Here is a 27,515-nt window from a genome sequence, read left to right on the forward strand (position 1 = left end):
TTCTCTTCAGACTAAACAAACCCAATTTTTCCTGTATTTCCTCATGGGTCATGTTTTCTAGACCTTTAATCATTTTTGTTGCTCTCCACTAGTCTTTCTCCAATTTGTCCACATCTTCCCCAAAGTGTGGTGCCCAGACCTGGACACAATACTCCAGTTGAGGCCTTATAAGTGCTGAGTAGAGCAGAATTACTTCTCATGTCTTGCTTACAACACTCCTGCTAATAAATCCCAGAATGATGTTTTTTTTTTTTGCAACAGTATTACATTATTGGCTTTTATTTAGTTTGTGATCCACTATAACCCCCAGATCCTTTTCTGCAGTATTCCTCCCTAGATGCTCATTTCCCATTTTGTATTTGTGTAATGGATTATTGCTTCCTAAGTGGAGTACTTCGCACTTGCCCTTATTGAATTTCATCCTATTTACTTCAGATCATTTCTTGTTTGTCTAGATCATTTTGAATTCTAATCCTGTCCTCCAAAGCACATCCAACCCCTCCCAGCTTGGTATTGTCCGCAAACTTTATAAGTGTATTCTCTATGCCATTATTCAAATAATTGATAAAAACATTGAACAGAACCAGACCTAAGACAGATCTCTGTGGGACCCCACTCGATATGCCCTTCCAACATGGCTGCGAACCATTGATAACTATTCTCCGAGTATGATTTTCCAATCAGTTGTGCACCTACCATATAGCAGGTTCATCTAAGCTGTATTTCCCTAGTTTGCTTATGAGAAGGGCATGTGAGACAATACCAAAAGTTGTATTAAAGTCCAGATATCACATCTACTGCTTCTCCCCATCCACAAGCCTTGTTACCCTGTCAAAGACATATATTGGGTTGGTTTGACATGATTTGTTCTTGACAAATCCATGTTAATGGTTACTTATCACTTTATTATCTTCTAGGTCAGGGGTGGGCAAACTATGCCCGCGGGCCAGATCCAGCTCACCAGCCTGGGAAGCGGGGTCTGGGGCCTGACCCGCTCCGACGCTCCAGCTGAGGAGCAGGGTTGGGACCCACTCTACGCAGAAGCAGCTGCATGGCCCCGCTCCGGTGCTCCTGTCGGGAGCAGGGTCAGGGGCCGCTCCATGCGGCTCCCGGAAGCAGCGGCATGGCCCGCCTCCAGCCCCTATGCGCTCCAATGGCCCCCTCCAGCGCTCCAACAGAGAAGGGACATGCCGCTGTTTCCGGGAGCTGCTTGAGGTAAGTGCTGCCCGGAGCCTACACCAATGAGCCTCTCCCCACGCCCCAACCCTGATCCCCCTCCCACCCTCCGAACCTCTCAATCCCAGCCCAGAACACCCTTCTATACCCCAAAATCCTCATCTCCAGCCCCACCCCAGAATTCACACCCCCAGCTGGAGCCCTCACCACCCCACCCCACTCCCCAGCCCGGAGCCCCCTCCCACATCTTGAATGCCTCATTTTTGCCCCACCCCAGAGCCCTCACCTCCTCCCGCACCACAATCCCAATTTCGTGAGCATTCATGGCCCGCCATACAATTTCCATACCCAGATGTGGCCCTCGGGCCAAAAAGTTTGCCCACCCCTGTTCTAGGTGCTTACAAACTGATTGTGTAATTATTTGCTCCATTATCTTTCCAGGTACAAAAATTAAGCTGACTGGACTATAATTCCCTGTTTTTACAACTAGGTACTGTATTTGCCTTTTCCCAGTCCTCTGGCTCTCAACCTTTCCAGACTACTGTACCCCTTTCAGGAGTCTGATTCATCTTGTGTATCCCAAATTTCACCTCACTTAAAACAACTTGCTTACAAAATCAGACATAAGAATACAAAAGTGTCACAGCCACACTATTACTGACAAATTGCTTAATTTCTCTTTTTACCCTATAATTATAAAATAAATCAATTTGAATATAAATCTCGTACTTACATTTCACTGTATAGCATATAGAGCAGTATAAACAAGTTACTGTCTGTATGAAATTTTACTTTGTACTGACTTCGCTAGTGCATTTTATGCAGCCTGTTGTAAAACAAGGCAAATATCTAGATGAGTTATTGTACCCCCGGAAGACCTCTGTGTAAACCCAACTGGTTGAGAACCAATGTTCTGGGGGATAAACCCTCCTTAATCATTCAGAACAACAATGAGCAACACTTATTCAAAAAACTAATTGCAGCCACATACAAATATACTACTGGGCTAGGGCTCCTAAAGAAATTCCTATACTGAAGAAATGGCTAAACAAAATGGAAGAAATATAGAATCCAGAGCAAATCAACTTGAATCTGACAATCTTACAACTGTCTTGAGGAGACACAGGCCTAGGACAGGGGTGGGCAAACTACGGCCCGAGGGCCGCATCTGGCCCTCCAGACGTTTTAATCCAGTCCTTGAGCTCCCGCCGGTGAGTGGGGTTGGGGGTTTGCCCCTCTCCGCTCGGCTCCCAGAAGCAGCAGAATGTCCCCTCTCCAGCTCCTACACATAGGGGCAGCCAGGGGACTCCGCAAGCTGCCCCCACCCAAAGCACGGCCCCCACTGCTCCCATTGGCCAGGAACCGCAGACAATGGGAGCTGCAGGGGAAGCGCCTGCTGACAGGGCAGCATGCAGCAAAGCCTCCTGGCCGCGCCTCCACGTAGGAGCTGGAGAGGGGACCATGCCGCTACATCTGGGAGCTGCTTGAGGTAAGCGCCGCCCAGAGCCTGCACCTCTGACCCCCACCCACACCCTGACCCCCTGCCTCAGCCCTGATCCCCCTCCCACCCTCCAAACCGGTCAGTCCCAGTCTGGAACACCTTCCTGTACCCCCAAGCCCCTCATCCCCAGCCCCACCCCACACCCGCACCCCAACCCCCAATTTCGTGAGCATCAATGGCCTGCCACACAATTTCCATATCCAGATGTGGCCCTCGGGCCAAAAAGTTTGCCCACCCTGCTCCAGGAGATCCATTACTCTTCACTCAGTAGAACTATGAACAAACAATTTAGATTCTGTACTAAAACACAAATTAAACTCCAACATTCCCAGGACCCACCTCTGTAAGGAAAAATCACACTCCATTTTCTTGGATAACTATTTACTATGTGCCTGCATTCAAAAATATTCAATAAAAGACCACTGCCTATCATGCTGACCAATGTTGGGTTATTGTTTACTTGTATTCCCTTGTCTGTCGGTATCCATCTGTTGTCTCTTGTCTTACACTCAGATTATAAATCCCTGGGGCAGGGGCCATTTTTTTGTACTGTGTTTGTACAGCTAGTAAAAGCACAATGGGGTCCTGGTCCAAGACTAGGACTCATAGGTGCTACAATAACAGAAAACAACAAGAACGTTATTTCATTCTGAGTTTATTTACAGGTGGCTTATATCTCCCTGAAAAAGGAAGTACTTACTGGAAGTTCTTAGATCTTATGTAACTTTATGGTCAGAGAAACGACTTAATACAAATTATTCTTTTTTCAAAAATAACTATGTATTTCAAAGTTTTATTTACAGATAGATACACAATCATCAACTCTGCAGTTAGGTACATGGGAAAATACAGCTTTACCGGTGAATGCTATTCACAGCTAGTCATGTAGATTCAAAGTCCAAAGTTACTACCTGTAGGTATTGGTTGGCACAGCACCAAAGGCATGTTTGGAATAACAATGTTATGTGTAACAGATTTAGAGTACAGGCTAAATGATTATCAGTTAGCACATTAGCAGCAATATTATGTATCTCCATATATCTTTAGTGCGCCTTCTTTCTAACAATTTATATTGTACTTGTCACTGTAGTAGCTGTGATCTAACAAAATTATCACAATCAAAATATAGTAGATTCTTTTAAATAGGCATAGACTGATCTGTAAAACTCACTAAAAGCCTCACCTTTTTTCCCCTTGCTTATTTAAAAAAACAAAAACAAAAAAAACAGGTCAGGTAAGTTAGCTGCCTTTAAAGGGTCAAGTTCATCCCTTGGATGCATGTACCCATCTCCCCTTGAAGGCAATGGGAGATGCACATGTCCACTAGGGTGCACAATTTGGCCCTAATTAAACAAGTCTTGCAACACCCACCTGAAAGAGGTACGCGATTTTGCAGAAGAGGAAAACGAAGCACAAGAGGTATAGAAGGTTTTGCCAAAGGTCACACAAAATCAGCAGAGAGCCAGAAACAGAAATCAGGAGTCCTGACTCCTATTCCTATATGTTAATTGCTAGAGTCATGGAGCTGAGTTGGTGGAGAGACTGAGGGATAGATTAGAAAAGAGAAGCACGGGGATTAGGAAGTTAAATTTTAGAAGAAAGACAGAAAGCAAGCACAGGGAAAGGAGAGAACGAAATAAAAAAAACAACTACACTGAAAACAACATAGGAGAAAATACAGGGAGATCTACCTTACATGAGGAAAAAAGAAGGGAGTGAAGCAAAAGAATGTATAAATAAAACAAGGGATATACATTGTAGTAAGTGATATTTTTCACAATGTATTAAATATAAAGCTAATTGCCAAAATATGACCAATAAATAACCAAACACAGTATATATGTATTATAGATACATTTACCACTGTTTGAAATGGATTGAATGTTGGAAGGGAATGGAGAATTAGGATTCATCCTCTTCTTTAGAACCTGCAAATTCATTCATCTACCCTTGAAGGCAAGGGGTCACATTTATACCTGGCTCAGAGAGATCGTCAAAGACCTTTTTTTTTTTTTTTTTTTAAACTTGGAAATCACCAAAAGGCAGGTGCCGTATATGTTCAAAAAACTTTCAAAGGGGAGAGTACTGGAACCCCCTACTGGAGGTTATTTTTCTCTCTCTTAACAAGTTACGAAATACGTCTGGGCTGCTCAAGGGGCATTGGTGTGCTTGCCTGCACCTGCCATTCAAGCACTGGATGGGATTTTGACTGTCCCAGACACAATTGTACAATAATGTACACATATTTGAACTAGAGAAACAGCAGCTCATCAGTGCAGACCAGTACAGTCAAGTTGATCTCAGGTAGAAGAATTGGGGGTAGAGTGGCGGGGAGGTAGAGTGGAAGTCTGGAGCTAAGAATATGGGGGGGCGGAGGGGAAAAGAGACCAGAAGGACGGATGAATGGGCAATCCAAACACGCACCAAGTGCAATGAACCCAGTCAGTCCCCTCTCCCAATACCAAACCCTGCTGTACGCCTTCAGATGACCCCTCCTTACTATTGCCAATCTTTCTCAAACCTCCTAGAAAGAAAGCCTAACATAGTCTCTTCCCTAGATGCTAAAACCCTTCTGCATCAATACAAACTTCCCACAACCCGACCCCATCTTCCAGTCTCCCAAACCCCCTCTTGTCATTCCTCCACAGAAGCCCAAAACAACCCACTTGCCCCCTCTCCCAAACTTTTGAACGTTTTCATTTAAATCGGTGTCTCACCGGGCTGGTGTGAAACTGACAACAAAGGGCAACATGTGGCACCTCGCACTCAGCTGCTGCACCCTGTTCAAGGACCCGCAAGGAAGAACGAGCCAGGGGTGGGGGTGGGGGTGAGGGGCACACTACTGTCCTGCTGACAGAAATGAACAAGATTATGTGCATGAGAGCAGGAGCGGAGAGATCCACCTCCTGCATTCTAGATCTTTCAATCAGCACTAACTAGAACAGACGTTAACTATGTAAATAAATGGTTTCTTCACTTTCTAACAGTGATGTTACCTGAGCCATTAGCAATCCAATTCATGTCCTAACAGAGTCCCCACACCAGCAACAACTTCCATCCCAACCCCCCACCTCCCCAACTGCCCTGCAACAAGGTCCATTCACAGAAATATACATCACTGCATGTGTGTGTGGGAGCATGTTTCCTGAGGAACCCAAGGAGGGTGTATAAGGCAGAGGAGAGAGATCACAGGCTGCGGCCACAGATCTGCTCGACATGATAGATCTCCTTGGGGCAGTCTGCAGACAGGATCAGGGGCACGTCCTCCGTCACCACCACATCATCCTCAATGCGCACACCGAGGCCACGTAACCTCTCTGGGGCGGCCATGTCATCCTGGGGGATGTAGATGCCTGAGGGAAAGGAGGGAATAAAACCCCTCAGAAGAGCAGGATGAGACCACAGAATGCTCCCGCCCTTCACTGGCTCACACGGTGATGAGGGCAGGACTGTGCGCTGAGCAATACTGGAGGGGGTCAAACCGGAAGAGCTTTGTCAAGGAAAGTTTCTCTCATTCACCTCTGTTTGGGGCAGCTTCTATAGGAAGGGGAGGGAAGAGAGCACTTCCCCGCTGCGTACAGACCTCCGTATATGAATATAAACCCTAACGCTTCCATTCAGCCTTTCTGCATTTCTCGATGTCAGTGCTGCCCATATGAGAAGAGACATTGACAGTGCTCTGGGCAATGGGGGAGAAGGGCAGAGAAAAGAAAGTCAGTGTCAGAGACCAGTTTCTATTTGAGGGCTGCAAATCCAACTGTAACGATCTGAAGGAAAGTGTCCCAGTAGAATGCTTACTTTGTAAAGATTAAGGAACACGCTTTAAGAGCTCACCCTTGCAACTAGCTAGTTCTGGTTATATACTGGGAGGATAATAATTCACTATGCTTTCCTAGTACAGTATGTGTTTTTAACTCCATTGCAAAGCACCTCAAGCATTTTAGTCTGAATCTGCAGGGAGTTATGTAAAAGTACATTATATCAACAACATTGTGACTTGTTACTGAATTAGGGTTGAAAGTGTGTCCTTTTACCTGGCTCAATGGTTATCACCATGCCCGGCTGGAGTGGGAGCGATCGGGACACATCTGGTGTGTCATGAACATCCATACCCAGGTAATGGCCCACATGATGCGGGCAGTACTTCCGAACAACCTAGCAGGAAGGAAAACACTGTTACTACAGCCACTGAACCTGGCCCCTGATCCTCCATCCCAACACGGAATCATAGAAATGTAGGACTGGAAGGGACCTCAATAGGTCACCTAGTCCAGTCCCCTGTACTGAGGCAGGACTAAGTATTTTCTACTCTAGACCATCCCTGACAGGTGTTTGTCTAACCTGTTCTTAAAAACCTCCAGTGACAGAGATTTCACAACCTCCCTTGGTAATTTGTTCCAGTGCTTAGATAACCTTACAGTTAGGAAGGTTTTCTCATGTCTAACCTGAATCTCCCCTGCTTCAATTTAAGGACTTCTTGTCCTGTCCTCAGTGGTTAAACAGAAGAATTCATCACCCTCCTCTTTATAACAACCTTTTACATACTTGAAGACTTATCATGAAGAAAAGAGAGGGAGGGTGGGATGTACAGGAACAGGATGGCTTGTGCTTGTCATAGGGACTGTGCTCATCAGTCTCATGCCCAAAGGATCACTGGGGGCTTTCCTCCATTTCATGTTAACTTGCGAGGGAACTGGGTGCTCATGAAAACGAATGATGATCACTGGCTTGAGCCAAGCCTACAGCAGGCAGCTTCCCTGCTGTCCTCAATAGAGTAGCCAGATCTCTTCACTCCTGGCCTGAACACACCACATACTTCAGTCTTAGGCCCCCCCAAACAGCTCCGCTAATATAGTTCCGCTCTGACCTTCTGCATCCCTTGGATACTCCAGGCCTGGATCACTCTCATCAACAGAGCCTGCCAATTTGCAGCAAACTGTGCAGTGATTCTGTGATGTAGATAAAATGTTCTCTAAGAACTAGGCTTAGAATGCTGCACTTCATCCCTCCCTACAATGCTTAACCCCACTGCACCACCCTAATCTCCTCCCCCACCTAAGGATCTCATTGTAAGAAAGAATCAAAACATCTAATCCCACCTCCCGTTCCCCACCCCATCCCCTTTACATTTCTTGAGAACTGCTGATGCAATCTGATCTGGCCGTGCTGCCACCTGCTGAGAGAAACAGGCATCGTCTCCCCTTGCTTCACATTTTTATTGGCCATGTTCCTCTCAAGGCTGTAACAACATGAGAGAGCCATATACTGAAGTGAGCCCTGAACCCAGGTCCCCAGGGCTTGTGCATGGATTGCCATACAAGATTCTCTTTCCTGCAAGGAGATAGGGACCAGATCTGGTTTGGGGATGCCAGGGTGAAGAGAATTAAAGTACCTTGAAGAGGTGGTTCTCAGTGGTGCTTTTCTTTAGGATCCCCAGCTCTTTCAGCTTCTGTCCCATAAGGCTCAGCATGAGGCTGTAGATGTTCTCCAGGCTGACACCTGGAGAGCAGAGGCTCAGGCAGGACTTCTGGATCTCCAGGACAGCCTGGTACAGCTCTGCCTGGGGATCAGTGAACCTGAAAGCCAGGGGAAAACGAAGGCGGTCACGTCTCAAATGGGAAGTTCCCAGGTCAGGCGCAGTTCTGAGTCAGGCACTCTCCCGGCTGTGGAGAGGGGACTCTTGGTTGGAATCTTTGGCCTGAAGCCGAGCAGGGCAAAGCTGCAGTTTGAAGGGAAGGACGTGAGCAAAGAGACACTGGAACCAACCCAACCATCACAGGGACACTTAATGGAACGTTCCTGACCTGAGACTGGCAGCCACTCACACATGGACTAAACACCTGCTCCCTTACGCCTCACTCACATGCCCAGAGTCAGCCCCTGCACAAGGAAAGGCAAGACCCATCTCTGTAACCTTAGATTTGTTTTGGTAGATGCACTAAGGGGGAAAATCAAAAAATAACAATAACCATGTACTTTCTTACAGTGACTGATAAGGAAAGGCTGAGGAATACAGGTCCTCACCCTAAATGTTTCTTTTATGTAATTTTGGTTACTCTGGGATACCATAGTGATGGGTATACTAAAATACTTACATAGACAGACAATGTATACACACACACACACACACACACACACACACTTATGGCTAATCACAGATTAATGCACCTATGCCCACACTCAACCACAATCCTCATGCGCTCTCAGAGGTAACACATGGCACATTTCCATCTGTGGGCATCCTACCTGCCATTGATGGGCCAGGTGCGAGTGATGTCACTTACGTAGCAGGAAGACTCACATCCACCATCCAGTAAGACCATTTCTCCATCCTGGAGAAGAAGAAGAAATATACCATGGCTCAGGCCAGCGGCTAAGCTTCCTGCTTCCTCTGTGAAAGGGTCTCTCTCTCTCTCTCTGTGAGAGGCTGACCCCTAGGACAAGGGGATTTTTTTCTGCAAAGATGGAGTGGAGACTGGACTCCCCTCACAGAAAAGCATTCCAGGTCCCCCATGTTCAGAGAAGCAACTATGGCTGAATTGTTCAGTTACCCTGCCAGGTAGTCTTGAATGGTGCCAATACCTAGAAAGCCTGAACTCCATTCCCCTGAACTATTCCGCACCCGGAAGGAGCCACCTTTATCCAAACAGGCTGGCGTCTGTGGTCATCACTTTGCATCAGACTGTCTCCAATTGAGAGATCTCTTTTAACAGGAATTCTGTGATAATAATCAGTACTGAAAGGGTTTTACAGAGGAGATGAGAAAGGATTTGTCCAGTGCCTCTCATGCATGGGATTCAGAGAGGAAAAGGGACAGCTGAAGAGCTCTAGCCCAGGGAATCATCTTTGTTACAGGATATCAGGAGACTCAACAGGCGTACTCCCTCTCGGACAGGGCAGCGTTTTGGGACTGAAGTCTTAAAACAATTTCTGTTATCTTCACTGCTCTCTCCTGGGACTGGGACTGCCAAAGCAATGCAGAGAGAGATTCTGAGGTGCATCAGGTCATGGGAAGCCGAGACGTTAGGACACATTCACATCCACTTTACCTTCTATTCACTTTAGTCCAATTCAGCCAAATGGTTCCAGTGCTCATCAAATAGCTTTCTGTGTCTCCCACAGAAAGTGACCATGTGCAAGCCCAGGGTCCAAGTATGGAGAAACTGCCATGCCCTCCCCTTTCTTAAACGGGCTGCCAACCATGCAGTCAGTTCTGTAAAAACTTTGGGCCAAATTCTGTATTGACTTACATAAGTGTCATCCCAGTGATTTTAGTGGCATTCCACAGCATGGCAGCCAGCACAGAACTTGGCCCCCTGACCACTGATCTCACAGTCAATGGGAGGGTGTAGTTCTCTGTGCACTAAGGGGAAATCCATGAAGCAAAATCTTAGATATTCCTGGTGTTTAGCTGCTATCCCTATAGGTAGATAAATATTATGAACATTTACATTAGTAGTTTGGACTCACTGCTAGTCTGACTTCCATTTGGACTCCATTTTAAACCTCCTGTAAGCAATTGGTTAAATTATTTTAGTTCAATGTGGGATGATCCCCTGCTTGTTTTCTTGGGAATAATAAAATAAACTGAGTAAATGATGGAGAATTTGTTTTGCTGAAGACACTCAAGATCAGGGTTTGAATATCTCATAAATGTCACTGTCAAAGGGTGACACGGGCCCTTTAAGCCCTGCGACTCCTCTGCTGCTTCCCAGTTGGGATTAAGAGAAGGCACCTTGGCCATATCAATAGGGAAGAAACGGAGAGGGTGGACGAGTCAGTCAGGAAAAAAGGCAGTTGAGAGCTGCCTGGGAGGGAGAGCTTGGCAGGTCAGAACAGCCAGAGATCAAGAGGTCCCTGGAGGAAACTGTAGGAGGTTCCTGGGGGAAGGCTGAAGGCAGAAGAGCAGCAAGAAAGGTTTGCTGGCTGACCTCCCCAAGCTAGAGATCCAGGGTCACAGGGCTGAAGGCTGGAAAGCAGCAGAGGGAGTTGTCTGCTGACTTCTAACCTGGAGAGAAGGAGGAGAGGGCCAGAGACAACAGAAGGCTGGGGAGCACTGGTGGGCTCACCCACAAATGTCTCCACACTGAACAGCTGGAACCAGGGGAAGTCAGGGATGTTCCTCTGGTAAGGATGAACTCCTAGCAGAGAGGGTGTGGGAATTCCCACTGGGAAACATGGGTGGCCGTCTTGGTAAAAGGACAGGAGAGGATTGAAAAAGAGCTTGGGATTTGAAGAACGATATACACTCTGTGTGAGAAATGGATGATATTTTGGGTCTTTTGTTTTGGACTATTTGCACTATTTTGTTATAAGCCATCCCCAAGGAGGAGGAATATGAGGCGAGAGATTCATGACAGAGTTATTGGGGATTCTGAAGGAAGGGAAACTGAGGCAGGTGCACCTGTTTGGCTGCTGGAGGATGCTCCAGGCAGGGCCACCCTCTGACAGTCTCACTATGCCAAACATCCTGTTCCTGTAGCGACTGAGACAGTGACGACACTACTTAATTATTCTGTGAAGTAACTCCAAGACATTATGAAGAGAACCTAGCCGTCTGAGACGATAGGATCTTTTAATGGACTCAATTTTCATTCTATGGGAAGGGAAGTTTCTCTGGAACAAGAGGTCACTGTGGAGTCTAGCTTGGGAGTAGCCACCCACACTTTAACATTATCAGTAGAAATTTTTGAGTTCATCAGAATTGGTGGGAATGGCATGCTTTGCACGGGTGGCTGCCAAGGTGTTAACAATGCTACCTGACACAGTGACCGCCTTCTTCCTCCATTGTAAGGGGGAGCCTTCTCCAAAAGTGTAGGTGAAATGGGGGGCTTAATTCTAGAGTGATTCAATCACATTTCCACATAGGAAATTCAAGTCCTCTAGAAGGAAGTGACAAGAGGAGTTAGGCTTTTCCTTGGGGATGTCTTCCAAACTAGACACACTGTCATGCTAGTTGGCAGAAAGGTTCTTCTCAGAGGAAAAGCAAAGCAAAGGTCTTGTTAATGATTGTATCCTCATGATAATCAGTTCCTCATAAAACTAATAAAAGTGCTCTGAACTGACTTTATCAGAAGCAGTCTGAGTTATGCTCGCAAGCCTGACCTTGACCGGAGTGTAACAATAGAAGCCTTTTTTGCCACAGTGACTGGTCTTATCCTGGATGCATGTGTGTGAGAAGAATATTTCAAGGACCCAACTAGCACTCTCTCCAACAAAAGATTAAGCCAGGAAGGAAGCTCATGCCTACATAAATGAGGAGACAAGATAACAGGCTCTACTGAAAAGTGAGTCCTAGATATAGTATAATAATGTAGTAACCTCCTCCAGAGACTTGCATGAAGCTAAGACTATTTTGTCAGAATTGCTGGAGAAGGAGTCAATGGTTTGGAGTCCGGAAAACAAGGCAGACAGATTCACCAACAACAAGTTAAAAAGACCCCAAAACATTTCCCTCTCCCTTCTCAGCCACACTAAATGGATTTAATTGGACTTCTTTCTGTCATAAAAGAGCAGAAATTTGCTGCTGCAGCTTACTGTGCACCAAAGTAAAGCAAGACCAAAGAATTCAGATGAGAGAGGAGGGGCCCTAGTATCCTTGTTACCACAACTTTGTCTTCAGTGTGACTGGTGCTACTCTCTCACTTTTACAATGTCAGAAACCCACCCAGCATTCTAGACTGCTGCACAGGAACTACAGAAATGCAGGATACAGGAGCAGATTTGCAATCCTATAAGAGAAGCTCAGCATTCTTTAGAAAATAGAGCAATGGGTGCATTAAAAGGTAAGGATGGATTTGAAGTTGGCCTTACTGCCAACAACAGATAACTATATTAGGTTCCCATCTCCCATTGCTGTGTAAATATTCTTTCATTCCACCCAATTTGTTTCAGCTCTTCTTGTCACAACAGAGGCACCGAGGGTACAGGTGAGCCTGGTCAGGGGCTGGTAAATGGACACAATATCAGTACACTGGAGTTTAAACACATGGAAGGCATTTGATTTACCTTGATAAGCTGGTTGTTTTTTATATAGTGCAAGGTGTTGGACCTGTTGCCACCAGCGACCACAGGTGGGTAAGCCAAGATGTCAGCCCCTCGTGCCCGGCATTCAAATTCAAACTGGAACAATCAATTCAGAGAGAAGCCCATTAGTTCTGGCACAGTAAGCAACTGTGCTGGGCAACCATAGCTCCTGCCCCCACAGCCATTCTCTCTGTCTATGCAGAAGGCAGTAACCCAGAAGAAAATGAAACCGAGAACAGCATTTCCTGAATGAAAACAGCCCAGGGTTCCACAGAACAGCAGAAGATGACGCAGAATAGTTATTTTTCACGGAAGTGTCTGGAACCCAGTGTTTGGTCTCATAGAAGAGCTCTCTGTCTGAGTTCGTAAATGCTACAACAATGATGTTTTAATACATTTTTTGTGGGGTTTTGTGCATTTTTTAAAGCATTGCTCTCACTTCTCATACAACTTAGCAAATTTTTGAAGCTCTTCTTTATCTAGCTTTGGGAGGTGTTTTAATTCCAAAATACCAGCTAACTTTTAGATCAATATCTATTTTTGTGACCCTGTCTCAGTACCTGATTAAGAGATTGCCCATCAGAGCAGAAGACATCAGCAGATTCAGACAGGTTATGCCTAACTATTGTGCCACAATGATGAAAGAAATTCCTGCTCCTCACCTTTCTCCAAGCTGAAGTAGATAATAGAGTGAAGCTGAATTAACTAATGTCCTCAGACATAACAGCTATACAAGTACAAAAAGTACCATTACCAAACATCTTTTAAAATTTGCCAAGCTGTGTGGGACAAAATGCTCCATGATACCCACAATATAAATGCTTTGGGTAGAAAATTGTATAGTACAGATCTGGGTGGAGGGTGTTTTTTAAAATTGCATCTTAAATGAAATCAGCTTCTCTAGGAGAAGTCTGTACTACTGATCAGCACAGACAGACCCCTCTCAACTCAGACATCAAAGGCCACATCCTGCTTGTCTTGCTCAACGAGGCAGTCCTGCTAAAATCCCTAAGACTATTTGGATGAGAAAAGTAAGCAGGATTCGGTCCTCAATTTGTAATTTATAGGTATTCTGAAAATCCTTCTGGGAAACATTTGTTTCAGGGAAAGGTCTATTTTTTTTTGCATGTATGTTAGAGGGTTATTTCAGAGGAGAAGGTATTGTAATTTTGCATAGAACTGTGGCAGGCAGTTTGTAATTGTAATTATTTTGGGATTAATTTTGTACATATGTGGAGGGGTAATAAACTAAACTGTAAAAAGATTTAAGATCACATCACTTGTTATTTGGGTATATTCTGGGTTCAAAACGCTAGAGAAAAGGCATTACCAGTGGACAAACTGGATATTCACTACATCTTGCAAGGCAGGGGAGAGGTAAATATTCAGAATCCCCCAGGACTGAATCTAGTGTAAAAGCAGAAATTCATGGAGGTTGGATCTTGGCAGAGCTGGGTAGCATACATCCAATATTAATCTCTCCAGACATGCAAAGAGGGAGCTGTACAAGCATAGAAATTTAGTTCTTAGCCAAAACAACAACAGGAAGTACATCAGTGTGGAGAGCAATGAAATCTAAACAGGAAAGCCTTATTCCTCACTGGAAAACTCATTGCTCTCTCCCTCCTTCTCCTACACATTCCTGGCTCTTCTCTGACCTTTCCCCCTTAGTGATACCCTATATTACAATCATTAGGATACAGACTATATCTGACATTCATAGTTAACAATACCTTAAAGAACACTAATGCCTTGTCTCTGTACTATACTGTACTAACCGCATTAGTAGTTCCACATAATTGACAAACGTCATATGGCAGGGATTCATCACTTGCTTTTCATACCTTGCACAAGGAAGGGAGAATGGAAGAGCCTGTGGATCTTCACTAAAGCCTCAGACACAATCCCAGAATTCCCTATTCGTCACACCAACAATTCTCCACTTAGACGGACTTTCCTCCAATCTCACATTACTTAGATAAAGTGTATTATGACATTCTCCTCATCATGCACACTCCCAATTCACCTACACCCACGTGCACTGCGAGTTCTCTTCTCTACAGCACATACCACAGGCTCTGGATTCAGCCCCCATTTTTTATTTTGTTTTGTTTCTTTTTTATTTTCTTCTGTCTTTTCTGTCTCCTTTATTTGTTTATATTTCTTTATTCATTGAATCTTTTTGTCCTTTCCCCCCCTTATTGCTGCTTCCCACCCCGACTAGCATCCCACCCCAACTCCCCAGGTGGGAAAGTCACCCCCAGGAATACCCTCTGCTCTGCTACAGCACTTGCTGCACTTTAAAAGGAATGGGATAGGCTGCTGTAGCTTCAGAGACAATTTTTATGAAACGTATGGGAGGTTCTGAAAAATGCATGATCCAGTTTATAGAATGTCCGACACTTCCTTACACAAGTATTTTTTAAAGCACCCTTTAGATTTGCAGTAACCCTTCCAGAAGCTACAGCCCCATTCATCTTGCTCTTCTGAAGCAAAGGCACCAAAACAAAGAGCCTTTTGAGAAAGATGTGTAACCCACACTGGCAGCGTCAGTCACTTTCTAGTGGTTAGTCCACATAAGAGGTTAAGAGTTTACTACATCTCTCAGCTTAGGGAGTTACTCCTTTAGCTCAATGGGTAAAAAAAATCCAGCTGTTAGTATCAAAGGTCCTGGGTTGAAAGCCCGCTGATTGCCCATGGTACACTTCAAAACGTTCTGCTGTTCTGTTGCTATAATTCAAAGGCGTAGACTTGACAGAGCTGCAGCTGTTGGGGAATATCAGAGGAACCAGAAAAGTTGGGCGAGAAGGGGCTTGGGTTCCACTCACAGCTCTGCACCCCTATCAGCCATAGGCAGCTCTCAGATCCTTTTACTCTTCCTGGAGAAAAACAATACGCAGCCCTCTCTACCTCCCCAGAACCATCCACAGCCCAACAAGGTACTGACCTTAGCATAGAGAAATGCTTCATCCACTGGGAATTTGCTGGCAAACATTGTCTCTATAAAAGCCTGTCAAACAACAATATAGATCTTTCATTAGCATGTGATCTGAAGGGGAGGGAAGAGTCTCCTTTGACTTCACTTTCCTTGACAAAAATATTCAAGGTTATGAGGATGTAAAGAAAACTGGACAGTCCCTCTTTCTCACCCTGGTCTGTAATACAGGAACCAGAGGAAAATAGCAAAAGAAGGGGAAAGAATGGCATGAGGAAGCAGGGGAGATGGTGGGAGCACAAAGAAATATCCTTGTTCTGGAGTGGGTACCATTTTTAAAGGACATCAAATATGCAACAATTCCTTGGTTGTCTTGACTGGAATTATGTCAAGGTTGAGCACTCTAGCAGTTCAAGCAGCAGGCCTCATACCCCTTGTGATATGGGGGAGGGAAGTAGAGTATGGTTAACAGAGAGATCAAGAAATTGTGCCTCCATGAAGGGAGATCAGGCAATACTAAAGTTACCACTCCAGCCCAGCTGAATTCGACCCAGTTTCCTTTTACATGAGCGTACCAGTCCATGCTACCCCACGCTCAAGAAATGACTGCCTTTGTTTACTTGATGGGGTCACATCCCATACCTGTGATGTCACCCTTCCGGCAACCTTCATCCTCTCAATCTCTGCAGGGGATTTGATCAGGCGGAGTTGTTGTACTAGATGATGAATAGCTCGGATGCGGTTTTTGCTTCCAGCTTTGATCTCGGCCAGAGGCTGCAGGTAGTCAGAGTGGAGCTGTGTGTGCACTGGCTTTGCAGAATCATACCAAACCATGTTTGATTCACCTGAGACACACAAAACAGACACATACTAATATTAAAGATATTTTGTGGTCACTGTATGAGCGAACTCCTCCTAGACTAGAAAAAGTTGAAGATGCGACATGTCATCTGAAAGGTAATTTCCCCTAGATTTGTAATATGGCCTCATACCTGACATATGACCTCAGTGTAACATGATACTAATGATCTCCTTATATCTTAGCAGGTTAGTAACATACAAGCAAACAAGTCTATCTGGGTTTTGTAGATTTAATAATAGTTTATGAATTTAAAAGAGTACACTCAATAAGTAAATAGCCATTTCTATAAATATTAGTTATTTTCCCCATATACATTTCCTCTTCAGAGAGAAAGCTGCACTAGTGGGATACAGTAAACTGGGGGAAAATGTTTCATGACAAAAACATAACCTTGCAAGATTGCATGAGAATTTAGATTCCTGAGCTTAGAAGCCCTGTTTGATCACAACGGAGAACCCATAAGACAAATCCACCTCTTGTTCATGACCAGCTGGGGCAGGAGTCAATAACAATTATGTTTTGGGATGGATTGTTTGGAAATCCTGTCTCCGTCCTTCCACTGAAGTGAAGTTCCTCAGGAAGAATGTAATTATCCACATTGAAATCTGCCTAGAACATTGGTATCAGCAGCACCCCTAGTCTTGAAATGGGATTTTTTTTAAATGACAATGAGAAGTCAGGACCTCACATTTGCATCTCTACATGTCCAGCAATTCAGCAACCCTTTGATTAATTCCAAAAAAGTACTTACCACCCAGGTACACTAGACAGGATAAAAAATACAAGGGAAATAAACTCTTGTGCTATGGGGGCATAAGGGAAGTCTACAACAATTTTTCTCTCTGTGCAGTTTATTCTATGATAGTCCACTAAGGGGTATCCCGCACCTTCCTCTGCAGCATCTGGTACTGGCCGCTGTCAGGAACTAGACGGACAACAAGTCTAACTCCTGGATTCCATTTTTCTTCTCTTGTTTTTTCAGGTTTTTTTAAACATAATGTTATACAGTAACTCCCCACTTAACGTCCTCTTGCTTAACATTGTTTCGATCTTACGTCCCTGCTCAATTACAGAACATGCTCCATTTAAAGTTGTGCAATGCTTCGCTATAACATCTGGCTGCCTGCTTTGTCCACAGCTGACAGCCCCCTTATCAGCTCCCCAACCCTCCCCCACCCCCAGTGCCTCCCGCCCGCTGGCAGACCCAGCAGATCAGCACCTTTCCCCACGGCAATCAGCTGGTTTGCGACGTTCAGGAGGGAGGGAGAGGAGCGAGGACTCAGTGCACAGGCTCCCTCCCTCCCCTGCCTCCGAACGCCGCAAACCAGCTCATTGCCGTGGGCAGGAGGCCGGGGAGGGAGGGGGGAGCCCGCGCGCCAGCTGATTGCTGCAGGCAGGAGGGAGGGGGGAGGAGCGAGGATGCGGCACTTGGTGCTTGCAGAGTAGGGGAAGCTGCCACTGCGCATCATGCTTCTCCTAGCCTACAGCACCTTCAGCCTCCTTACCTGCCTCATTGTCTCCAGCGCCAGTGGGCTGTGCCTGTGTGGGGTAAGGCGCTATAGTACTGTACGGCAAAAAAAATTTCCCTGGAACTTAACTCCCCCTCCCCCATTTACATTCATTCCTATGGGGAAATTGGATTCGCTTAACATCGTTTCACTTAAAGTCGCATTTTTCAGGAATACAACTACAACGTTAAGTGAGGAGTTACTGTATACAGAGAAAAAGAAAGAGGAGAGGTTAAGATAGGAGTGGAACACCCCTTATCTTCATCAAAACATTTCTATGGAGACCCCAGAAAACATTAACAAAAAACATTTGCTTAACAGAGATAGTCATCTAATACAGGGGTTTTCAACCTTTTTCTTTCTGAGACCCACCCTCAACATGCTATAAAAAAATCCAGGGCCCAGCGGAGAGGACTTGGGGCTCCAGGCCAGGGGTAGGACCATTGGGCATAGGCACAGTTTGACCTCTATTTTGGAGGGGCAAGGACTGGTGGGGCTTGGGCCATCTCCGCATAGCAGGGTCCAGGGAGGAAGCGCCACCTCCACTTCCTGACTCACCTCAACAGGCCATCCACCTGTCTGGGATGTGGAGGGGACACAACCAAAAATATAACTCAAAGGAGGAACTCAGCTCAAAGTCTGAAAACCGCTCAGGGTTCAGGCAGGGGGTAGCTCAGAGTGCAGGCAGGGGGCAGCCAGGGGCTGTGTATGGACAGGTGGTAGCTAAGGGTGCAGGTAGGAGGTAGCTGGGGCTATATGCGGGTAGGAGAGCAGCTCAGATTGCTGGGAGAGAGGTAGCTGTGTATGGGTGGGGTGGTAGCTCAGGGTGCAGACAGGCGGTAGCTAGGGGCTGTGTGCAGGCAGGGTGGTAGCTCAGGGTGCAGACAGGCGGTAGCTAGGGGCTGTGTGCAGGCAGGGTGGTAGCTCAGGGTGCAGGGACAAGGATAGCTAGGGGCTGTGTGCCAGGAGGGTTCTCCCTGCGTTAGCTGCTCCCCCTGCAGTGGCTGCTCCCCGAGGCTCTGCTGGCCCCAGAGCTGTGTCCCCAGACCTGGGCGGCTCTTACCAGCTGCATGAGCAGTCAAAGAGGGCTGGGAGCTGAGGAGCAGCCGCAACCCCAGGCACCAGCAGCAGACGGGGAAATGCCACAGCTGCCCGCTCCATGCCACCACCAGCTAGAGAGCAGCTGCCCCACACTGCCTGGCTCCAGCTTCCCGCCTACTACCTGGCCAGAGGGCAGGGCCTGAGGAGGTAGTGTGTGTGTGTGGGGGGGGAGCTGCCCCCAGACTGCCCCACTCTGGATAAGGCACTGCAGTTTGGGAGGGCAACAACCTTGTGCCCTCCCAACTCTGCCCATGGGCTCAGGGCTTTTGCTACATTGGGGCTTCAGCCTCACTGCTCCCAGATTCAGCCAAGGGGGGAGGGAGGAAGAGAGCTTAGGGCTTCAGCCCTGGGGTGGGGCTCCCACCTACAACCCCACCACTCCTGGCTTCAGGCCCAGGGGGAGTGGCACCAGGGATCAGGGCACTGAGTTTCTGCCATGGGGCCCCTCAGTCCCCCTGAAAGGGCTCACGGACTGCCAGGGGACCACGGACCCCCAGTTGAGAACCGATGCTCTAATAAAGGTGGAGCAGAATTGTACTTAATATATTTGGGCACATTTTGGGGACGTTAAATCAGGAGGTTGTCTAATAAGAGTGATCTTTTATAAGCTTCACTGTGTAATAGAATCTGGCATGATGCAGCAAATATACCACACACAATCCAGGAAATGAAGAGTTGTGAAGATGGATTTGTGTATCACCACATATGGTTTTTAAAGTGAATTTAATGCAGGTGAAGATGCTGGGCTGAGAGCCTTTAGAGACTGGAGTCCTCTAGTAAAAGACCAATACAGTATGGGCAGCAGCAGTGCAAGAATCCCACAGGCAACATCTGTGCTAACGTACTGCCCCGTAACATGGAAGGGCCATATTAAGGGGAGAGGAGGAAGGTCAGTCTCTGTGGCCCAATGATTACTTAATTTCTCATGACACTGACAACAAAGGACCAATTAGTGCCACTTGTGTGTTCAGTGATATCAGTTCAGTAGTACCTGGATACAGACCACTAACCCACAAGCCATTAAAGAGCCACATACACAGGTTTTTTTCTATCACCACCGAACTGGGGCCAGATTACAACCAGTAGCTTAGACGAGAAAATCTCTTCCCATTCCCAGTGTCATGTGCCTCCCAATATGGGGTCTGGTTGGAACCAGTGACAGAGAACGTGGTCCCTATAACCTGGGTTCCATCTCATCTCGTTTCCATTACCTTTCAGTTTGGTCACCAGGTGTCTAATCTCCTCTAGGGGGTAAGCTTCATCCACTCCTGTCAAAGCTACTGCCCCATCGGTGCCTGATCGTGGCCCATCCCACAGCTCTCGGCTTGGATCTCGCCGTGGCACAAAGAGCATGGCCTTGTGGGATGGCAGTGCCTTTCCAGGCAAGCTCTGCAGCACCAGGATGCTGTCAGGCTCCTGGAAGCCACACAGGTACAGGAAGTTGGTGTCCTGGTGGAAGGTGTATGGGATGTCGTTGCTCATGTAGTAAGTGGGGTTGGATAGCAGAATCACTGTGTGGTCCACCCCACCCCACTCTTGCGCCTCTTTCTTGATCAAAGTCATCAGCTTGTGTCGGCGTAGATCATATTCCACCTGTGACAATCCCGGTGTTACCTCCCCTATGAATGAAAAACAAAATGGATGAAGTAACATTCTGATCTCATAATCACCTTCTCCCGCTCCTGCTCAAGGTTCTCCTTAAAACTCCATGCTATCTCGCTAACCTCATACCTCCCACTACACTGCTCTCCCATTCCTCTGATCGTTCTGACCTCAGAACCCACTTTCCACTGCTCTCCATCCTGCCTCTTTGATCTCAGATATCCACATCCTTGGTTCACTCTGTTCCTACACTGTGCAGGGAAAAAGACTGTTTTAAACCAATTAACTTTACTGCCCTAAAACTTCTGGGCAAAGATTTTGATCAAGCAACCTTAGACAAAAACTCAAAGCATTCTGGGAGCAAACTGAAGCCAGACAACAACTACTGGGCAGGGGAGGGGGAAAAGTGGTGGCAAAACAAGCTAAACTTTAACCCTGTTGGAAACCATCAGCTTTTATGGCATCTGGACATTGAACAGAACACTGTGGTGCTAAGTCTAGTGTTAATTTCATCAGATAAGGTTGTATTTCGACAGACATTCTGGTGCCATGTCAAGTCATATATTAGTTAGTTCTAAAGTGTAAAAGGCAAAGTCATTTTTACAGGTACCACATGAGATCAATCAGAGACAGAGAGATTGTCCTTGAATATTTAACCAATCAAGGGGCTCAATTTAGAAACAAGCCAAGCCTTCCAGGATGATGTCAGAGTATTTGACTGAGCAAAGAAAACTCCTCCATAAAAGACCTAATTTATCCCAATGATTAATAAGGTGGGATCTGTTGAACATGAAAAGGAGCTACACTTCTAATGATCCAACGATACAAATTCTCTCTTGGAACTTCACATGTTACCATCCTTCACTAGCAAAGAATAAGAAGTACTGTACACAGAACAAGAGACTGTCACTGAAACCTGAAACCAGAGGGAGGACACAAGAACAGCCTAAGTATTTTAAAAATATCGGAGATTAGTTTAACTATGATTTCAACTAACAGAATGCAAGTCTTAAAGGGTATTTTGGCTAATGTCCTTCCTATTTTGAGACATATATATTTTTCATATTCTAATGTCTATTTTCATACTTCTTTTCCTGTTTGTTATACTATGGAATAATGGCTCAATGATTAAAATTGCAACTCGTTGTGAGGTATTAGCTCACTCGGCTGCCTCCTTCCTTTCTAAAAAAAATTTGCATTTGTGGTTTCTAGCCAGAGGAGAATTTGGGGGAACTAATTTTTCCTGAGGAAATGGACTTTGAAAAATTAGTGTTTCACTTTAATTAAATTCTAACTTTTAGAAAAAATAAAAACATATCTTAAAACCTGTTTGGTCTAAGAAACTTCATATTTGTTTTATTCTATAGCCCTAGAAGAGGCAACGTGCACAGATCTATATATTTTATGGTCAGATACTGAATTCTGGAGTTATCCACTATGGAATTTTGAAATTCTGAATGCTCTATCTCATTCCAATGGGCTTCATACATGTCACTGCAAATCTGGTGATGTTTAAAAGTTGTTTGTAGTGGCTAATGCAATTTGGGAGTTCCACTGGCATTACAGCTGTGCCAACGGAGTTTGTAAACTCCTTTAGCCTTAACTATTCATTTTTAGGCTTTCAGAATGACTGCAAATGATCAATTATTATTTTAAATAAATCAATACCCATTTACAATCCTAGCTGTTTTAATAAGTTTTGTGAATTCTTAACTATTCGATAAACTTATTTTTTCCCAATACCAGCCTTGATTATGTGGGAATTGTTAACCAATAACAGAATTCTTAGCTTTATACAGCATCTCTTTTCTACATTGTAATAAATTAAAAATATATTTTTACTCTTATAAATCTGCTTAATGCCTTACTTTTTGACATATTCACTTTCACTGATCTCCAGCACACCTTTCTGATCTCACAATGGTGCACCAACTTAATCTGCTCTCCTGTTCCCTACTGTACCTCTCTAATTTTAGAGTCACCTATGCCGGTGTCTTCCTTTCTTCCTTCTACACATCCCTCCATAGTTGGGGGAAAGGAGGAAAGTGCTCTTTAAATGTGTGCTGTCTTGTTTATCTGGAATTCTGCTTCCCAACCCCTTCTTCTGAGCCACATCCCCTCTTTAAATCTCACTTCTTAAAACCTTCCTTTTCTCTTTGATTCACAGAGTATTGTCTATGAAACATTTCTGTGATACGGAGTGTGAAAAGGACTCTAAAAATGAATTAGATTATATTGGCAGGATAGCCAGCTAAGGAAGTGTCACTGACAGAAAAGGTCTATAGTACTTGTGTCTGTGGCAAGAGGAAGATTGCATCGGAAAGGAAAATAAATCTGGAATGTGTCAATCTATGGATTAGGGTATAGGAACCTAGCCTCTCTCTAGAATCAGATGCTGTCTCAGAACAAGAGAATTCCACAAGGAATAAAATTACTGGAATAAAGTAAATATAAATGATAGCCAAGCTACAGACCCCTTTATATGATGCAGGCAACTAAGGTACTTCCTCAGAGAAACATATGATGGGTGCCACTAGTTAACTACCAATGGCTCAGGATCCTTACCTGGTTTGAGAAGGTGTGGATGTGTGAAGGAGCTGGGCTGGCCCAGGTACCGGTTTGGAATCTTCCTCTGCTGGGCAGGCTGGATGGAAAATCTCCGAAGGAAACAGGACTTGCAGCCTAAAGAAAAAGAAATGCACGGTATGAAGATGAAAGACCTTTCCAGGTATCATACAGCAAATTTATATACCCTCTAAAGATCTCACTCTTAGCACTGTTCATCCCACTTTTCTTGCAATGATAACTCTTCTTAACACTTTTCAAATTGTTGCTCGCATAGATGACTATAAAACCATTAAAATACAAACTCAAATAATGATTGATTTACAGATGAAATAAATATAGCAAAGTTATAAGCTTGGACTAGGATGAATAAATTACGTAAAGTTAAAGTACATTGGAATTGACAAACCAGTGACTGCATGCTTGAAAGAGGAGAGTTGTGCTGGTTTGTGTGTGATTAATCTCCTCTATCTGTGCATGATGGGCATGCAGGAAAAATGAAATGTTTAATTTACCCACGAAAAAATAGATTACACAGCACTGTCAACCAACCTCCCCCATCATCCTGCCAATATGCTTTGATCATGTCCTCAAAGGCCCACCTTATGAGGGAAAGGGTAGTTCAGTTTTTATGGCCTTTGCAATCAATCTTTGTACTGAGACTGCCAACAAAAGGGCCAGTGAGTGTGATTGTGATAGATGTATTCATATGGAGGCTGCCTCAGAGTCTCCAGTTAGTACTTAACTAAGTTATTTACTATCATCCTAAACTGAACTGGAACTAGTCATTCAGAAGTGAAAGTCTCCATAGCCTATTCCCAATCCCAAGAGCCAGTCACACTGGCAAAACAGACAACTACAATAAGAACTAGCAGTGTGCAGAGAGGTTGGGGAACTGCATAGGAAGGGAAAAACAAGAACATGATAACTTTAATATCATTGAATATCCCTCATCATCTATTTATCCTCAAAACAACTTTCTAGATTTGGATTTTTAATTATTATTTTAGCAAGTCTGTATCACAGTCTTTCACTACTGGATAACTACTGTGGTGCCTGGCTACAAGACTGCCAATGCTAGTGGGGACTTAACTAAATAATTGAGCTTCCCAGCCACAGCCACCTCCTGCACCCAGTAACTAGACCCTCTGACCTTAATTCTCCTTTACATCACTCAGGCTTGATCTACACCAGAGTCGATGTAAGGCATCTTACGACGACCTAATTATATCAGTGTCTACACTACAGCCTTGCTCCTGCAGATGTAAGTGCCCTACTACACTGACATCATAACTCCACCTCCACGAGAGACGTAGGGCTTAGTTAGTGTCTACATAGACACTGCGGGTTACTTATATCGACTGTTGGCTGTCATTCTTGTCAATTTTACAACTCCATGGAACAGTGAAATTGACAAGAAAGCCGGGCTGTCACCATGGGGCATGTGGGAGCTCCAGCTAGAGGCCAGTTGCCCCCCAGACTCCCCACTCGCAGCCAGGTTGCATCCTCCCTGCTTCTGACTCCCCTCCCGGCAGCTCCCCGCAGAGAGCCCGGGAACCACCTGGACTCTGGGTGAAGAGTTCCCCGCCAGGAGCCCGGGGGCAGTCAGAATCCTGGCAGCAGGGAGCGGAGAGCCCAGGGGGGAGGGGAGGGCAGGAGCTGAGAGCCGGGGGGAAGGGGAGAGGGGGAAGAGGCTCCTAGCAGGGAGCTGCCTGTGGAGCTGAGAGCCCAGACTCTCAGCCCCCCACACTGTCCCTCTTAAGTCAGGGAAGTGCTTCTGGTGGGGATGTGCACTACTGAGAGAAGGAGGGTAGTGTGGATATGAACCACCGCAGTAATGACTGGTAGTTGTAAGTCGACCTAACATAGGTGGATGTAAGTTTCTAGTGTAGACATGCCCTGAGGCAGTGCCAATTATAAGGTCCTATTATACTGCTAGAGTAGTATTAAGGAACTTGGTTATAGCCTGGTCTACACTTAAAATTTAGGTTCACAAAACTACGGCGCTCAGAGGGTCTGAAAAATCCAGACCCAACCACCATAGCTATGCTGACCAAATCCCTCATGTAGATGCAGCTAAGTCAACAGAAGAATGCTTCCATCAACCTACCATTGCTCGTGGGGAGGTGGGGTTCCTACAGCAATGGGATTAACCCCTTCCCTCACCATAGGCTGTGTCTACACTATTGGGTTATATCATCATAGCTACAGCATTGTAGCTACGCCACTATACTCCCCATAGCATAGATGTGGTTTATGTCTACACTACAGATTCTACCTCTACATAGCTATGCTGGAATAGCCCCCTAGTGCAGTACTGGGTTGCGGCGGCTTTGGTCAGCACTGCCGATCGGGCCATTAAAAGTCCCGCCAGCAGTGCTGCCTGGCTAAGGCAAGCTAGTCTCTACCTGTTCTGACACTGTGCTGCGCCCTGAAAGAAAAGCTTTTGGTTTTTTGATTGGACTTATTCCTCCAGTCCAGGAGTCGGCAACCTTCCAGAAGTGGGGTGCTGAGTCTTCCTTTATTCACTCTAATTTAAGGTTTCGCGTGCCAGTAATACATTTTAACGTTTTTAGAAGGTCTCTTTCTATAAGTCTATAATATATAACTAAACTATTGTTGTATGTAAAGTAAATAAGATTTTTAAAATGTTTAAGAAGCTTTACTTAAAATTACATTAAAATGCAGAGCCCCCCGAACCGGTGGCCAGGACCTGGGCAGTGTGAGTGCCACTGAGAATCAGCTCGCGTGCCGCCTTCGGCACACGTGCCATAGGTTGCCTACCCCTGCTCCAGTCTTTGCAAAACTAAATACTGCTTCATTCTGCAAGTGGGAGTACCAGGAAGCAAAACTAACTAGTCTTTCTTCATTCTCCAAGCTAAGCACAAAGGCCCAGATTCTCAAAGGTTTCAATGGGAGTTAGGCTCCTAAATACCTTTGAGGATCTGGACCTAAATGTACATAAATATAAAGCATAAAGGGCGGACACAAAAATTTGACTTTTAAAATCTTTCAATTTTACTAATTTAAAGTTCTATCCTTATCACATTCCTTATCTATGTTACTAAATACCTTTTTCAAAAATATGATTCTTGCCCTGCCAGCAGCCTTTTAGTGCTCGTAATGTGCTTTGACACCTTTTATGCATGTGCTGTATAAGTAAGGCCCAGATCCCTCAAGGAGCTCTGTGCAGCTGCAGGAGTATGCCAAAAACTGATACTTGGTTTTAATTGTCTTCTAAAATGAGAAGTAAAACACATTTTTAAAAAGCTTTCAGCAATACTTGGTTTTGTATTGAAGTGGATATCCTAGCTTTACAAACCTTGTAATTTTCAATGTTGAAAGCAGGAGTGAGGTACATGTATTTTCCTTAACATCAATTTTACCAATAAAAAGGAAACAAATATCTGACTCACATTATTTGTCACAAAAAGGGAATTAACATGTGCATTAATGTCATCTTGAACATCTAGTGATTATTATTTCTATACAGCAGCACAAATACACGGGATCCCTGCCTCACAGACCTTACAGTTAACTGTAGTTAGATTCCCCACAAGGGTCTATTTTACACTTTATCATGACAATCAAATGTGTTGAACTGGGTTATTAAAGATACAGAGGAAAGGCCAAATAGTCTCTGGATCCTTAAATGCATGGAGTAAAAAAGGAGGCGGCAGCGGGAAGAGAGACACAGGCCCTCGAGCGAGGAAGGGGGCACCTCGCAGCAGTGAGTGCCAGGCCCCCAGGAGGGGGAGAGATTCGCCATTAAAAGGAATTAAAGTCTCTGACCTGATAAACTGCACAAGCCCTTCACAGCCGGGATAAGCCTCTGCGCTGGGAGCCAGAGCATGGCTGCGCCCCCCGCAGGCATCGCGCTACTGCAGGATGCCTTGTTCTGTACGGAAACCAGCGTCCCACATCCTCTGCTCTACGGCGGCTGCCATCCCCACCCCCACGCGTGGCAGCGCTCCCAGCCCCCAGCGGCCTCACATACACCACTTGCACATTGCGGGGCCTTCTGAGCCGACTACCCTGGCTGATTACGTCATCTACAAGCGCCCATCCCCTGGCGTGTCCCAAGCCTTAGGTGGCGATACAAACCGCCGCGTCTATAAAGGAGGTGCCTCAGGCGAGTGCTAGGGGTTGCCCGGCCAACGCCGAGTAGGGTCTTGTGTGACTCGAGGAGGTAGCTGATGACGTAACAGAGTGTGTGGGGGGGGGTGTCGGACTGGCGCG

The 27,515-nt window shown here is 45.5% G+C and overlaps 2 protein-coding genes across 2 annotated transcripts in view; one reads left to right on the forward strand and one right to left on the reverse strand.

Annotated features, from left to right (window-relative positions):
- The window catches only part of SLC25A17 (solute carrier family 25 member 17), a 421,378-nt gene that overhangs the window by 284,438 nt on the left and 109,425 nt on the right, over window positions 1-27,515 (forward strand). The gene's annotated exons all lie outside the window — the stretch shown is intronic.
- XPNPEP3 (X-prolyl aminopeptidase 3) lies at window positions 223-27,484 on the reverse strand. Its single transcript, XM_065580495.1, has 10 exons — window positions 27,069-27,484; window positions 23,277-23,393; window positions 20,321-20,728; window positions 16,281-16,483; window positions 15,651-15,713; window positions 12,686-12,799; window positions 8,924-9,009; window positions 8,070-8,253; window positions 6,712-6,832; window positions 223-6,030 (listed from the first exon to the last, which is right to left on the reverse strand). The coding sequence occupies exons 1-10, from the start codon at window positions 27,148-27,150 to the stop codon at window positions 5,864-5,866; spliced, it is 1,545 nt and encodes a 514-aa protein (XP_065436567.1). The 5' UTR covers window positions 27,151-27,484; the 3' UTR covers window positions 223-5,863.

This window comes from Chrysemys picta, chromosome 1, assembly GCF_011386835.1.
Source record: "Chrysemys picta bellii isolate R12L10 chromosome 1, ASM1138683v2, whole genome shotgun sequence".
Taxonomy (NCBI): Eukaryota; Metazoa; Chordata; order Testudines; family Emydidae; genus Chrysemys; species Chrysemys picta.

Excerpts from the sequence above, each read along its gene's own strand:
- XPNPEP3 (XM_065580495.1), bottom strand. The coding sequence starts at position 27,150 with ATGCCTGCGGGGGGCGCAGCCATGCTCTGGCTCCCAGCGCAGAGGCTT. Across the intron at positions 20,729-23,276 it reads TCCACACCTTCTCAAACCAG|GGGAGGTAACACCGGGATTG; the intron begins GTAAGGATCCTG and ends TTTCATTCATAG. Across the intron at positions 9,010-12,685 it reads AAAACAACCAGCTTATCAAG|GATGGAGAAATGGTCTTACT; the intron begins GTAAATCAAATG and ends CTTCTTCTCCAG.